The 14960-nt window shown below is 33.9% G+C and overlaps 2 protein-coding genes across 11 annotated transcripts in view; one reads left to right on the top strand and one right to left on the bottom strand.

Moving 5' to 3' along the window:
• LOC126838777 (peripheral plasma membrane protein CASK) overlaps positions 1-14960 on the top strand; it is a 95763-nt gene that overhangs the window by 51177 nt on the left and 29626 nt on the right. The gene's annotated exons all lie outside the window — the stretch shown is intronic.
• LOC126838780 (protein Gawky-like) lies at positions 12189-13678 on the bottom strand. The gene is made up of 3 exons (XM_050573483.1): positions 13541-13678; positions 12713-13254; positions 12189-12366 (listed from the first exon to the last, which is right to left on the bottom strand). The coding sequence occupies exons 1-3, from the start codon at positions 13577-13579 to the stop codon at positions 12339-12341; spliced, it is 609 nt and encodes a 202-aa protein (XP_050429440.1). The 5' UTR covers positions 13580-13678; the 3' UTR covers positions 12189-12338.

Here is a 14960-nt window from a genome sequence, read left to right as displayed (position 1 = left end):
TTATGTTCGATATGGAGTTTGTTCAATGATATTGTAAAATATCTGTACAATAGTTAATATTTATTCATGCGGCTACACTGATCTCCTCGCGACTGATAGTGGAGTCTTTTTAAAAATATCTGTTGTTAATCTAGTGTAGAATACCTACTTACTAGCTTAAACCACAAACTCTAGACTTAACTCTTAAATTCGATCGGTCCACAACATCAATGCTGTGCGGATTTTTAGGTCTTATGTTGAAAATCATTGGGTATCATTTAAATTCATTAATTTTAACGCAGGTCTACCGAACATAACAATCCAGGCGTTAGGATAAATCCATAAATGTAGACGTCTCGTTTATAAAATCATAATGATAATCCGTCGGCTTTGGATTCATTTAGAGTGAATTTATGATTTTTGTTATCCGTCCACGTGGAACGCGTTTGGAGTACCGGACTAATAATGTTGCTCATTCGAAAAAAAAATACTTATTAATTAAACGGAGGTGGAAAATCCGCACATAACGTAAAATGATCCCCGGTGAGAAATTAAATTAAATATCAACTACCCTATTGAAAAATAAAATATAATACATGACTCTTTTATTTTATTCTTGTTATGTGTAGAATCTACATTGTGGATAGATAAAAAGTGATTGACAATCAAAATAACGAAATATGTGTGTACAACGTTTTTATGATATATTTTTAGAATGATTTTGTTTGGTTTCTAGTTATAATAGTTATACAAATTCCAGTAGATCTGTATTGGCTTCTTTAACGAGGAAATGGAAAAGGTATTTAAATAATTTCTTATTAAAATTCATGAATTTCCTTTTACTCTTAATGAAGTCGTCTCATTGTACCTTAGGTCAATCACTCCATTTTATCGCGGCAAGCGTTTTTTGGATAGTTATCTTTATAACGATACAGCATATGAGGTGAGAGTAAAATAAGTCAAAAAAGGTCATGGGAAAAAAATTATCTTTTCTTATTCTGTTTTTACCTTTCTCTATTCTCTTTGCGCATTGGTTGTCGTGAGATTATATCCTCTCTGGAAAAATGATTTTTAGAAACATGAAATCCTTATCACAAACAGTCTTATCAATAAAGGGTTTGATTTTATGTAAATTATATTATATAGTAATATAATACGATGCAGTTTTGTCTCAAGGTTAAAATATTTCCCCGTTGTTCTTCGACGCTTATTTTATACACATTCTTATACATATCATCACTTTATAGTTTATTGAGTGTGTAGACACGTGGCGTAACTTCCAGCTGATAAACATCCGTCGCTAATTTGTTGTGCCAAGCCATTATTTAACTATTGCGGATCGACGAACTCGTCCCAGGGGTGAGCCGTGTTGCCACGTGCCATTCGCACCCCTCTGCGCATAGCATGTAATACCTTTTTTTTTTACACACATAATATTATAATAATAACTCCGACAACACATTCGCACGCGTATTGATTACAACTCTGGGTAATTTATTAGGCCAATATCCGCGATGGTCCACATTCGATAATACACTGTGGAAACCTTCCTGAAACTATGGCCTCTGCTCGCTCCGTTTGATAAATGGACAATTCATGATATCTAGTCCAACAAAAGTCTGTGATATCACGGATTAAAAAGTAACTTGCTCTTTGGTGTTTAACGGTTAGCCTATAATATATTTTACCATCTCCGTTCAACGTTCGACAGCAGCCTCGGATATTATGTCACTTAAGAGTGCATTAAACTAAAATAAATGTACATTATAATCATGAACCGTTAAGCGTTATACATACATTCCTACTATATAACACGAGCGGGTAGATCGTTTAAAATATTATTAAACAGGGTGAACATTTTATCTTGTACCACTCAATATCTCATAGTGTTTAGTAATAAATTCAATTTTTCAGTACCATTATTCACAACGGTATTGAGAATGTGGTTCACTATAAAATGATCACCCTGTATACAATTCGCCGCTGAATTCGGTACCTATTAAGAACAAAGTTTTAGCTTTGGCGAGTCTTCCGCGTGTTCCATGTCAGAAACTTTGAGACGCCCAAAACTTGAAACAAGTCGTGGATATATCAAAAGTAGTAGCTTTTAGTGTGCTATAGGCCAGAGTTTAGCAACATAATAAAGTATTAAATAAACGACATTTAAATCGGTTAAAGAAAAACCGATAAAAAGCGTGCTTGTCCAAGTGGAAATTGTTTAGGAGAGAAAGAGGCGGTTGCCTTTTGCCTCTTGGGAAATGTTTTATGTTGTCAACGAAAAATAGATGTAAACATTTCAAGAGTGTCGATTCTATTTTGCAATAACTTGATTTCGCATTGTCAACGCTATCAATCCTAAGGTTTTTTTTCTCCACTTGTTATGGAAAACAATAAATATAATTTTTTATCGATGGCCACTATAGTAGTACAAAGAGATGAACTAACATATTATACTATGGCTTCAGGCTTGTATGCGATAGTGAAGTAAACAGAATGACTAAAACCAGTATGGCCACACAAAAGAAAAGAAAAAAGTCGGTCGGTACTCTGTAATATAATAAAATAAGTGTTTACCTCTCATCTTAAAGTATCATCTTTTTTTTTCGATTCTGTATAAATGTTTACAAAAATTAAAACAACGTCCGTTTTACACGATTTGACATACTGCGATAAACATCAAACAATAACATCCCCCTCTCCGTTTATAGGACACATTATCGTGGAATGTCGAAGGGTGCGAAATTCAAAACAACCACAGATTTCACCACTCCCATACATACACGGGTGATATAAATGATTTGCTAGTGTTGACCTACATTATTATGTTATGTATGCGGATCTGAATTGATCACATATTATTGTCTTGTATTATACACATACCGAAACTATTTGGTTTTCAGGCTCTGTTCAGTTTGATTTTGTTCTTGTCATTATATAATATACATTAATAGGAAATATCTAAAAGCATTATTCGTCCTGTTAAAAGATTTATTATTGCAACTGAGGAAAATAAATAAATAAATAGTCTAGATTTGTATTTTGCTTTAAGGAAATCGTTAACGGCTTGTATAAAGTCTCCGAGAACGTTCACAACAATAATGAAATCATTTTTGTTACATTTAAGTGTTTGTTAAATGACGTAAACATATATATGTTATATGCGATATAAACATATCGCATGAGCTTTTAAAGTTCTACTGTTTTTTTTTTTTTTACAAAATGTGTACAAATAAATTATAACTCTTAAAAAGTTTCAATAAGTTACTAAGTATCTAAATTTTTTACCGTTTATTTTTAATTTCTAACACATCCCCTCTTTCCGAATAACCTTTAGAGCTTGTTCGAGGGTAGGGCGCCCGTGACTATTTTGCAGTACTACGGCAACAGAACCACTCGTTTAGTTTAATACAATTTCTATCCAAACTTACCCGCATCGTTTGCCTTTGTAAAGTTTTTAAATGTCGTTGTGACTTGTAAAGTATTACAGTAGTAGTGCGAATGTTTAAAACAAACCCAGTCGTTTTACCTAAGGGGGTATTATATTTATATATATATATATATTTATAGTCGTAAAAAGTCCTGACCGAGAAACTTCATACGTAAAGCCAACCGACTATGTTAATATTATGTGTAATGGCCGTAAGTGAACTCGGGCCAGGCACTAGTTTAACAAGTCTCGGGTTTAATTGAAACGACTGTGTATAGTTTGGCGTTAGGGCTGTGACCACAACAAATTATGTCTCACTACGCCTACTGCCACGACGTGGGGTAAAGTACCGCACCTGAATTTTCTGTACGACTTAATTTTCATCCTTTTTTGCCGCCGCGTTTGCTTAACCTGAACTTGGCAAACGACAATAAATATTGTTTTGCCGTTTCGCGGACATCGTGTGTGTATATATATTATATTCTATGGCTTTGCTGTGGCTTAATGGGTTTTTGATTCTCTTTACACGGGAATCCACTCTTGAGAAAGGTCAACTCGCGTACACCGCCAGTAGTAGGTAGTATACACATCATCTACAACGACTGTGCTGTTGTATTCACACAATCGTTAAAAACACTGTGAATACCTTTGACGTTTTGCAATGAAAAGATTTATTGATGCATTGAAACACCAAGGGCCGTCTGGTAGCTGTTGCGTACGTCCGTCATCTTATAGTACAATATTGTTATTTTTGTGATCGGTTGTTGCTGGTAAAATGTCATTTGCACACAGCACGTCACAAACGACAAAGAAAAAAACATATATTTTTCATCTCTCGAAAGCACTGACCTCAATAATATATGGAAAACGTATTCAGATTGAAAAATGCCCCTAACCGTGAGGCAGCCATTTTTTGTACCAATTTTATGGAAAGTAAAAATGCTACGTTACTTTTCTATGATACATATTAAAATATTAGGTTATGTGATGATAACACCTTCATATATTCGATAAATCATTTAAAAAAAAACAATAAATATTATGGACAATCATGGTTCCGGTTATATTTTATGGTGTTCATTTAATTTAAATCATTTGAAAACGATAGTGTTTGTGGAGAAATTAAAACCGTGTCTTAATTGAAGGACTAATGCTAGTTTAATCGACGATAAGATCATTGGAATATAATTATTACCATTTGATTTACTCAAATGATCGGTTTCTGAATAGTTAATTGTTTTATTTTACTGTACTGTGATAATCCGTCGTTTGGCCAATGTATTTTATCTTGCAATGATTCTAGCTTCTATTCTATTTTACTATAGATAGGTACAAAACAACGGTTTTGTAAACCTCCTGTATGAGAGAAAACACCACTTTTGTAACTTACTTAGCCGATAGTGTACTCAATAATACTATTTGTTGATTCCATGAAATCTTACAGCGATCACAATTTAGCCCTTAACTTGGCACTTTATATCTTTAAATGTACGTGCATTTTATATAGAACTTTCCTTTACCAACCTAAAAAGTACTTTAATTTTAATTCATTTATTGTTGTTTAAAAATTAGCACTTGCCAAGTTCAGGGTTAACTTTTGACAGGTCCTATGTGAAATTTACTCGTCTGTAAAACGCGTTTATATATATTTTAAATTCTATTTTCACCAGCTTACAAACTGTTCGTCCCGACTTGACTGTCTATTCGGCACAATTCATTTATATATATATATATATATGTGGAGTTAAAAGATGTTCTGGGAAAACGGTGCTTACGAGCTGAGAAAGTGGAAAAATCATTTTAACGCTTCACGGATCGCCCAATTCGCTTAAGACGGTAACTTTGTTAAGTCCAAATTACAAGCAGTCAATACGGTCGCCTACGGACGAAGGTTCAATTTAAGAAGGGAAAAAACCGTTTGGTTTTTATGAGAAATTCCGCAAGTTTAATCTTATCGATTTCACACTGTGTATAGACCTACCGACCGTCCACTTTGTTAGGAATCGGCTGCCTATGAACCAGTCAGTATTTAATATAATATTTTTATTTTATTTCTTAAGATTACGGGTGTTAAATCCTTTTACAATATATTTCAATAATAACACATAACAGTGTAAATTTACTAATGATCTAGTTCAAAAACGAAAAATCGCTTCTTTAAAACAAAATATGAATTGTTAAAACTTTTATAATACTTGATGGACAAGACAATTTTGTTTTAAGTGTAATTAATTTAGTGATATGCATTCGTGGATTTAACATACAAATCGTGCGCCGTCTGTATTAAATTTTGAAAATCACATAGGTATGTAGTAAGTAGATATTAGTGTAAGCGTGAGAAATTAAGTGCGAAAGGGTGGAATAAGGGTGTTACATATTATTCATATAGGTGCAACTTTGACATAGTTTTATTTAAAGTATATGATTGATTCTTGTGGACTGACTGGACCATATTGTTAGTGAATCACTCTGTATTGTGTTTGTTAACTTATTTTTTTAATTTATAAATTTACACTACCCGTCTGTTAACTGTTATTATGACTACAGATTAGATTAATTATTTCCTCAATAGTTTTTAGATAAATATTAATTTTTGTTTTCTGTTTTGTTGCAGGTGAGTGAACAATTTGTTTCAGTAGCAGTAATATTATTAGGTATTAATTTTGGTGTTAATAACAATACCCATATTGTTACACCGACTACTCGAATGAAATAATCAAAGCTTATTCGACGGTACGTGAGTTTGTTCGACTTTGTTATTGGCTATTTATAACAGTAAAAAATTAAGACATAGTCTTAGTAAACGGAATTAACAGCAGTCGTTATATTGTGAGCCCAATTATAAATATAGCCGTATAATACTATTATATAACATTGTTATAGTTTTAAAAGTTGTAAATAGACCGTAGTTGTGAAAACTTTGATCGTTCGGCTTGACTTAGTTTCTCTCTATAGAATATAAGGGTCAACGAGGGAGAGATATTTTCCTATCATCAATTCATGCTCTTAGCTTGAATCTTTATTTATTTCGTTAAAATAATTACATTTTTTTCAATAAGTATAGAATAAAGTTACAAATGAAGTTCGAAAATTTCAGGGTTTAAACATATTATAGTTTTTTCATATAATAGCTTTATTCTATAATTAGTGTGGATTTGTTCATAATCAATAACCATTTTGATGTACATAAGCATATTTTTGAACTATTTGTATATTATGATAATTTAGTGTAGTTTTACACGAGCTTCAGGCATCTCTCTTCCACCTCTTCCAGCTCAGCCGATTTAAAAAATCCATACTACTATGTTCTTCTACTGTTCAAATCTGGTTTCTGTTGTCCTAATGCAACAGTAATATAATTAGGTTTTAAGTTTTGGTATAGATATTTCCAAGTAGACTTGTGTTATTTTTTCCTTTTATTATATATTTACAATCTGTATTATGTATATACAATGAGCAGAGTGGCTACATTTCTACAAAGCTGGACGACTTGACTGAACTAAAGTCCCAACGATGAGAAATGGTCCTAGAGAAAAATCACCAAATGGGAACATTGTCCAAATAGAATATATACATTTTTTCACGAGTTCGAATACAGTTTTAAGTTAATGTACAATATTTAGAAAAATTCACAGCTAGGTAATTTGTTATTTTATTTATTGAAAACATATGATTAAATGCTGAATTTCCTTTCAAGGCGATTGCCCATATTTCACCCGCATTCTTATAGTTGTTTTAGGGGAGGGGGTGTAGGGTATTAAAATTTTTTTTTTTTAATTTTTTAATTTCGGATGATCCAGCATCGAGTTATGAGGGACACCGCAATTCTACTTTATTCCGAGACGCTTCCGAATAATTGCCGCCATTGCCGTATTTTTTAATATTTCTACATGAAAATATTACACAATATGCTTCGAACGTTATACTCTAATGTACCATTAGTTTTTAATAAACAGATTTTAACTGTGTCGTCAAAAAAAATTCTCAAAAGTTTGCCGTTTTTTGCACGAATTAACCATACCCCCCCCCCCCTTAATTAGATGCGAAGGCATTGGAAACTGACCACCATAATAAAACTGTGTACAGGTTTTAGAACTCCCGTTTTGAATTTTGTTGATCGTTTAACGCGGTTAAAGCACTCAAAATAATATTTTTTTCCTAATGAATAAAAAACGCTCACTATACGTCATCTCCACATCATTCGCTAGCTGTGCGGTCTACTATATACTTATAGTACTATATATTTTGAACATTCTAATCCTTGCAGAGAATTTATAATAATATCCACGTTGAGTCTTAAGCAAAGACAATAGTGATAATAACGGGGTTATGTTTTTAAGTCCCGACGGTGAGCTGTACACGCAGAGAGGTGTGTGTGGAAGAGATGAAGTTTTGTGTTTTTGGGTCGTTGCTAGTCTTTTGTCCTTCTGCTGTGTACGATTTTAAGCTGTCATCGCCACATCATGCTGTCACGACGAGGCAACAAAGTACCTACACGCACAAACACACGAGTTCTTCTTCTTCTTATTATATTGTAGGGTTAGGTCTTAAGGATTCGTCCCGTACTTTCCCAGTTGTCGACGCTCATTAAACATTAAAGCAGTTTGATGATTATGCGTACATTTATAATACTCATCAAATATGTATATTATATTGATTATAATAGTGTATTGCATCTAATATTAAACTGGCTAGCTTAGCTCATAGTCGATATGTTGCACATGTCTGTTGGATTATAAGGTCTAATTAATAGTACTATTGACTGTCCTGAAATATTCTAAATATTGTTTCTTTTAGTGTTCCTTCTATTTCCTTGTGCTCGAACCACCTATTTTATAATTCCTCTTACAAACCGAACTATAGCTGTTATTATTATCCGGTAAACCGAATGGTAATGGCTTTAAATAAAGCAATACATGATAATAATTTGGATTTCTTTAGCCAGATTAAAAATTGTTCTAAATAATGTTGTTTAACGATTTATACAACATTTTTCTTTAACTGACCTTAGTCTTTCTGTTATTGTGTCACATTAAAACCACTACAGCCACCCCCTGTAATTAACCTTTGACAACGCATACATTTTTACAACTCTGGGTTCGAAAATTTGTTATCTATAAATGTATATTTTATTCATTTTTAATATTTTCGCCGTTTTAAACAATATAAAAGGATTATGCTGTGATTTTTTATGACGCGTTTATTATTTTATAGATTTTTTTTTAACAGCTGTTCAATTAGTTAGAAACATTTTTTTTCTCAACGACATTACGTGCTAAGGAAACTTTGAAGGCAGATTTGGGTTCCTCGTGGGTAAAAACTATCAAATTATGTGTCGGTTTCATCTTTTGGACAAAACTCGTCCGAAATTTCTTAGAACCGTGTAATATGTGGCCACGCTGAAGTGGTCATAAGTAAGAAGTGCTCTTTAGTGTCCGGGATCCCATCTTCAAACATTTGGCACCACTATTCTTAGTATCGCCGTTTTTGCTAGCAGTCAATCCGCAGATGGACTTTAATTCCGTAATGCATGTTGAAAAAAATCAATGAACAATAATAGACTATAAACAGCCGTGGTACGAGTCAATAGTTTTGTATTCATCGAATGCAAAAAAAAAAGGCTTCAGAGAACTCATGATAAAAAATATACAAAATCAAATACCATATCTTTTGAATTACTGTTATAACATTTTTTTTTCAAATACTTTTAACGCTTTTTATATAATTTGTGGCATATTAATGTAAACACATATGGAATAATTTACAACATAAAAACATGATAGAATCTTGTTAAGTTATAAGCTGATATTTCAATATATAAAAAAGATTCTTTTTAAATGACTATTGAGTGATTAATATTTAAATTTTATGCTAATATATATATAAATATATGTGTGTGTGTGTGTTCATTTTTAGGTTACCTGGTCATTATGTTCTACTAAAATAAATTTGTAACATTTTAAATAGTATTATTCAAAGAAAGAAATTAATTCTTCAAAACATTCGAGTTGTGGTAACTTTTAATTAAATCCCTAAATTTTATATTTTACCCGTACAAAAAAAAAAGTATTATTTATGGAAAAAAATTGCACACATTGACATTATCACAAAAGTATGATCATTAGAGTGATCATGGTATGGTTCAAATTAATTGTATATAGCCATACTATAGTACTGTATACAATAATCAGGCGACCATATTTACTTTTCCAATTAAAGATTTTAATAATACTAATTTTGTAATCGGTTAAAAAGAAACGGCAATTATACACATATAGCCATTTTTATACACATTTTTTTGTATTCTAGCAGTGCTTGTAATATGATAATTGTTCCGTGTCCTAATTAGTGTATTTGTATTGCCAACCTGATGCTGGGAAAGGTGTGTTTGAAAAATAGGTCACTTTCCGTCTCTACTATTTTCATTATTATGTTTGATTGGTCTAAGTTGGACGTCCGAATTTCGAATCAACCGACTTTGGCATAACATAGTACTTTATTCTGGAATTATATTAATTTTTTTTCACCCTAAGCACATATCATCGTAGAGTGATGATGATGATGATGAAGGTAAAGGGACACGGTCGAACCTCTATAATTAGGGTGAACCGCAAAACCAAGTGCTAAAAACGCGGAAGCCATCCGAATTTCAAGCAAAAGGGTGGAATTTTTGGAATTTTTTTTGTTTACTAAGCAAAATAGTCCCTTTTTTGTCGACTACGTCGAATGCCGCCCCTAACGAAGACGACTTTTTTTTATCGCATTAAAAAAGCATTTTCCGACGAGAAACCTCAATCAATCTCGGCTCGACCACGGACATTTAAAATCGGATCAAACGGTTTTTAAGCTGTAATAAAATATACATTCCACGGGGTCGCCGAATTCACCCAAGTGAAGTATTCTGATGACCAGTGAACTTATAGGTTCATGTTTAGGTCTAAATTAAAGGAACTCCTAATTTTTATTAGGCTGGATACAAGAAATTTCATTTTGCCATTCTCGCGTTATACTTTTATTAATTAGTTAGAGATAAGAGATAAGAAAAAGACAAACGATAAGTGATAAAGGATAAAATATAAGAAATAACATATCCATGGTTAACTTTTTCTACCAATTTTTAATGTTGCCGTCATCTTAAATATTTTGAAATTGAGTGGAAAACGAAGATGGACTTTTTTTGAATTTAATAAAACTAACTAACTATAATATTATGTTTGATATAATTAAACATTCGAAACCAATGTTTTTGTCATAGTTCAAAAATGGAATGAGTTCATTTAGTTTATTTCTATATAAGTAGTTTCTCGTTTCAAAGTGCCATTACCAAATCGAGAGTGGTTTTGATCGTTTTACTCCTACAACAAAAGGGCAAAAGTTTCTTTTTCTTATTTTTTTTGCACTACAATAAATTATTATTAAATATAAATAACAAAGAAATATTGTTTTAAACAAATATATGTATATATTATTATTAATTGTACTCATCATTAACTTATGATGAAAATATTTTTTTTCGAGTGTCCAATTCTATAAAAAAAAAAATACAGTTTAATCGGTTTTAAATGTATCCATCCAAAGTGACTCAATCTAATAGTGATAATATTAAAGCACCGTTTGGTTTTAACTGTCGCATTATTTTTATTTTATGTTAAATTATAGGTATTTAATGAGCCTATACACACGATTTTACCATAAGACAAGGAGCAGATAAAAACCGCACACCTTCTGCAAAACCAGGGTTGAACGGTTTAGATTAGACTGGCGATTGTATTTGTATATATAGAAAAGGCTAGCAGGCGGGATTAATATCCATTAACGGCCGTTATTGTTCCTTGCTCCTGTACATTTCCCATTACTTTTATACTACACTTTCTCTTTCAAGTTTTTTTTTCGAACTGCAGCTTCCCGGTTGACTTGATATTGAACGAGTTTACAGAAAAAAATATAATGGAAAGCTTCATTATTATACAAATATGCCGCCGGCAAGAATATTTTAACAAGCTCTTATTAAAATACAAATAAGATAAAACTATTTAATAACCATATTTGCGTCGTGTCCCATCCGCATTTGTACGGGATAGTCGTTTTTGTTATTTGTAGACTATGTTTCCATACAGTTTTGTTGTCCAACCATCAGTATAGTTTTTATTTTTGAAAACATTTTTATTTATGTGGCTGTGTACAATCTTATAAAACTACCAAATATTTTATCTTTATTAGTATTTTCCCGAGCGCTATCAACATTTTGAAACTTCAATAAAGACCTATATTATATTTTATTAACTTTTCAGACTAATAATAATTTGCTGAAAATTTAGACTGGTCGATAACCAGTTTTGGGTAATTATTATAGAAGTTATTAGAGATTAAAACTTAGGACAGGGGGAAGGGTTGAGTGTAGTGTTATTTTTATCTGTAACTTGAATAGTAATTTTCAAAAACTGGTTGTCGATCGGTCACGTTTTTCAGTAAATTATTCCTAATCTTAACAATTAAATTTAAGGCAGTTAGAGTTTCACGTTAGGTTGATCACCTTTGTGTATGTATTGTTTGCTTTTAAATTAAAATATAAAAACTGTATTAGCGAACGCGGTTAAATTCTTTATAAAGTACCGCTAGTGTAAATCCACCATACCTAAAATTATATTTTTCCACCCTTTATGAGCCAGAGAAAAACCAATTTAGGATCCTTACTAATTAACTAAACATACATTTTATAATTTTAATTTATTAAAAAAAAAAGTAAATAAAACATTAAAAAATACAATATTTTAATGCTATACAATTATTGTTTAGTTACATTTATTTAACTTTCGTAACAATTATGTTGCTATAAAAAATATAACGTGATTTATCGATAAGATGATGTGATAAAAACAATAAATTTCGGTACACTTCATTTCTCAGGAGAGAGCCAGCAAATCGAAATACGCTAGAGTCCAAACATCCAATTATTGATCCTGCAAAAATGTGTTATATTATGTACTTGGATTTGTATAAAATTTAATTAATTCGTGATATCCTAAGCCTAAGTGCAAACTAAAAATCTCAGTCCGTTAAAAATCGAAACTCGTTATAAACGATTTAGTTTTTCGTTCTCTTAGAAAAAAGACAACATTTTAATACCATACTTTGGCAAGTTTTGGGAATTTTTAAAATTTACACGGTAAACCGACTTGTGGCCACAGATGATGTACGGTTATTATCGTGGTTCTTCAAATAGAATGAGATATTTTCGAAGAAAAAAAGCTTGGATTTTTCGGTTAATTGTTAAAACGTGTTAAGTCTCCTTATCATTATTCTTACCTTCTGTCGTATTGTGGCCAAGCATTGCCATTTCCGCCGTTGATAGTGTAAACGCTATAAGTCGGTTTCGGCGCTACGGTTTTGGTCGGCTTCCCTGTTACCTTTTTCTTCTTGTTCTGCGCAACCCCGTTAGGGCCGTACATAACATAGTTGAATATTTCTTCATTTAAGTCATTATTCGCCTTGAGACTTCCCGTTCCGGAGTTGGCACAGTTACCGTTGTTTACCTTGGTGCAGTCCGTTGCACCGGCATTACCAACACCCGTGTTGCTGCCACCGCTAGATGTGCTTGTAGTGGAATGCTGTACCACCTTGTTGCTGCCAACGCCTCCTATGGATTCGGTGTTGAAGTTGTACCGCTTTATCGGCTGAGCTTCGTTGACTTTCAGCATCTTACCGCCGTCGGCATTCACAGATCCTGTGAGCACGTTGTCGGCCACCATCACCGTACCGGTCTTCCTGTCAAACTCCCAAGGCAGTCCGTCGGAAGGGGCCTGACCCGCTTCGATTCCGGCCAACGAGATCAGCAGCACCGAAACTATCTGAGCAATCAATAACACAGTATTAACACACAACACCGCATAAAAATAAACCCTAGCCAATTGCGCTTCGTTCGTGAATTTGAGGTACCAGGGTTCTATACCTAAAGTGTGCTCCAAGACATTGCCAAGACAGCTTCTGCAAACGGTCAATGTTGCTTCACTTGGTCCGGCTAGACGAAGCACACTTTACCTATAGGAACCTGGTACTTTAACCGACAACAATCGTGACCGAGAGAATAACCTATCCATGTTAAGATGTGCGCGTAGTTAACAAACAATACAGTACCAAAATCATCCGTCCGTTTAACGATCCAGACGAGGACATTTCGTATTGATATAAATAACGATAACAATGTAAGTTTCACTGAATAATAATACGCTACGTCGTACCTCGTGTTCTACCGTGGCCGTACTGTGTGACAACGATGCCTGTCACTGATGTTTAGTCAATTAATTTACCACAACAAAAACTCTTAAGCAAATATTGAGTCAAAGCGTGCACTCGGCAAACACATTCATTGCCAACACAGTATTGCTGCGGGGTAAACATGTTTACCATACCGCGTTTCCATCGCAGGTGTTATTTGGTAACCGATCCGTGTTTTCGCATGTGTCGTCGTACCACTGTGTACTGCGGACAAACTTAACCAAACCGAACCAATTATGAAAATATGTACAGCACAATGAATGAATGTAATTTCAATAATTCAAATACCCATCGTGTTTTCGGTGCATTTATCGAAAACAATCAATTACTTCAACGCCGCGGTCGTTATCCCACTTCATGCAGTATTTGTGCATTAAATTCCATATAGAAATAATAGGATAGCAGCCGTGGAGATGGATAATAACCGAAAGCGTGTACGGCTGACTGATTATTTTCACAAGAGTGGGTCGTCCGATTACACAGTAGTGCTCTGATGATTGCCTACAGCGATCATGTGGCGTGTGACTTTGGACGTTTTATGGCCGTGGGAATAGAGGAGGCGGTTCCCTTAAGACGCTGTTTTCAACTACCCGGCCGGGTTTGCTATTTGTTAAAACGAAGAAAACAACTACTAAGTCTTGCATTTTTAACGCTGCACGCTGCTGTGTGTACTTCGCGAGTGCGATTTTCATAACAATATGTATGTGTCGCCGACAAATGAGACTGCCAGAGGAGGAGGCGTGTCGCCCACTCAAGAGTCGTCGGTATACTACCTACATGTATTGTGTAAAACCTTTTTCGTTCAAACTTGTCCGGGTAGGTTAAAACAAATGAGATGGTATTTATTTTGGCCTTTGTGCTTGTCACCCTATCCTACCCGCGCAGAGAGGCGGCCTACTTGGCTTTGGACGTTTTACGCGAAACCTTTGTGTTTAATCGTCGCCCGTTAGAGTAGCCCTTTTCTTATCACACATACTCCTACTTAACCAGCGCCGTTTTCCCATCGCTGTGTCTACTTAGGTACACGGGGACTTACGGCGACAAACAACGGTCCGGCGTTAAGGGCTTAAACCCACCGACGTCCGTGTGTACACACTGTACAATAATAATGTACGACCGTGTTTTGCTATATCCGCGCACAGTACATCAGCTAGATACATACAGGCAAGCATCCGACCCGCATAGAGTTCCTTCCGCCTATGCCCTTCCTCCCCCCCCCCTCATTATAATGACACATAATAAACGTTTATCGGTCGGTTTCTCCTAGGGCGATTCCGGA

This window comes from Adelges cooleyi, unplaced genomic scaffold (assembly GCF_023614345.1).
Source record: "Adelges cooleyi isolate 19-005CV unplaced genomic scaffold, UGA_ACOO_1.1 ACOO_flye_CR_arks_rails_tigmint_CR_PRNA_30, whole genome shotgun sequence".
NCBI lineage: Eukaryota > Metazoa > Arthropoda > Insecta > Hemiptera > Adelgidae > Adelges > Adelges cooleyi.
Note: the sequence above shows the minus strand (reverse complement) of the source record. Positions and strands in the feature narration are given on the sequence as shown.

Coding starts and splice junctions, on each gene's coding strand:
- LOC126838780 (XM_050573483.1), bottom strand. CDS start 13,579: ATGTCCTCGTCTGGATCGTTAAACGGACGGATGATTTTG. Junction 13,255..13,540: donor TAAACGGACGGATGATTTTG/GTACTGTATTGT, acceptor TTGATTGCTCAG/ATAGTTTCGGTGCTGCTGAT. Junction 12,367..12,712: donor TGGCCACAATACGACAGAAG/GTAAGAATAATG, acceptor ACATTTTTGCAG/GATCAATAATTGGATGTTTG.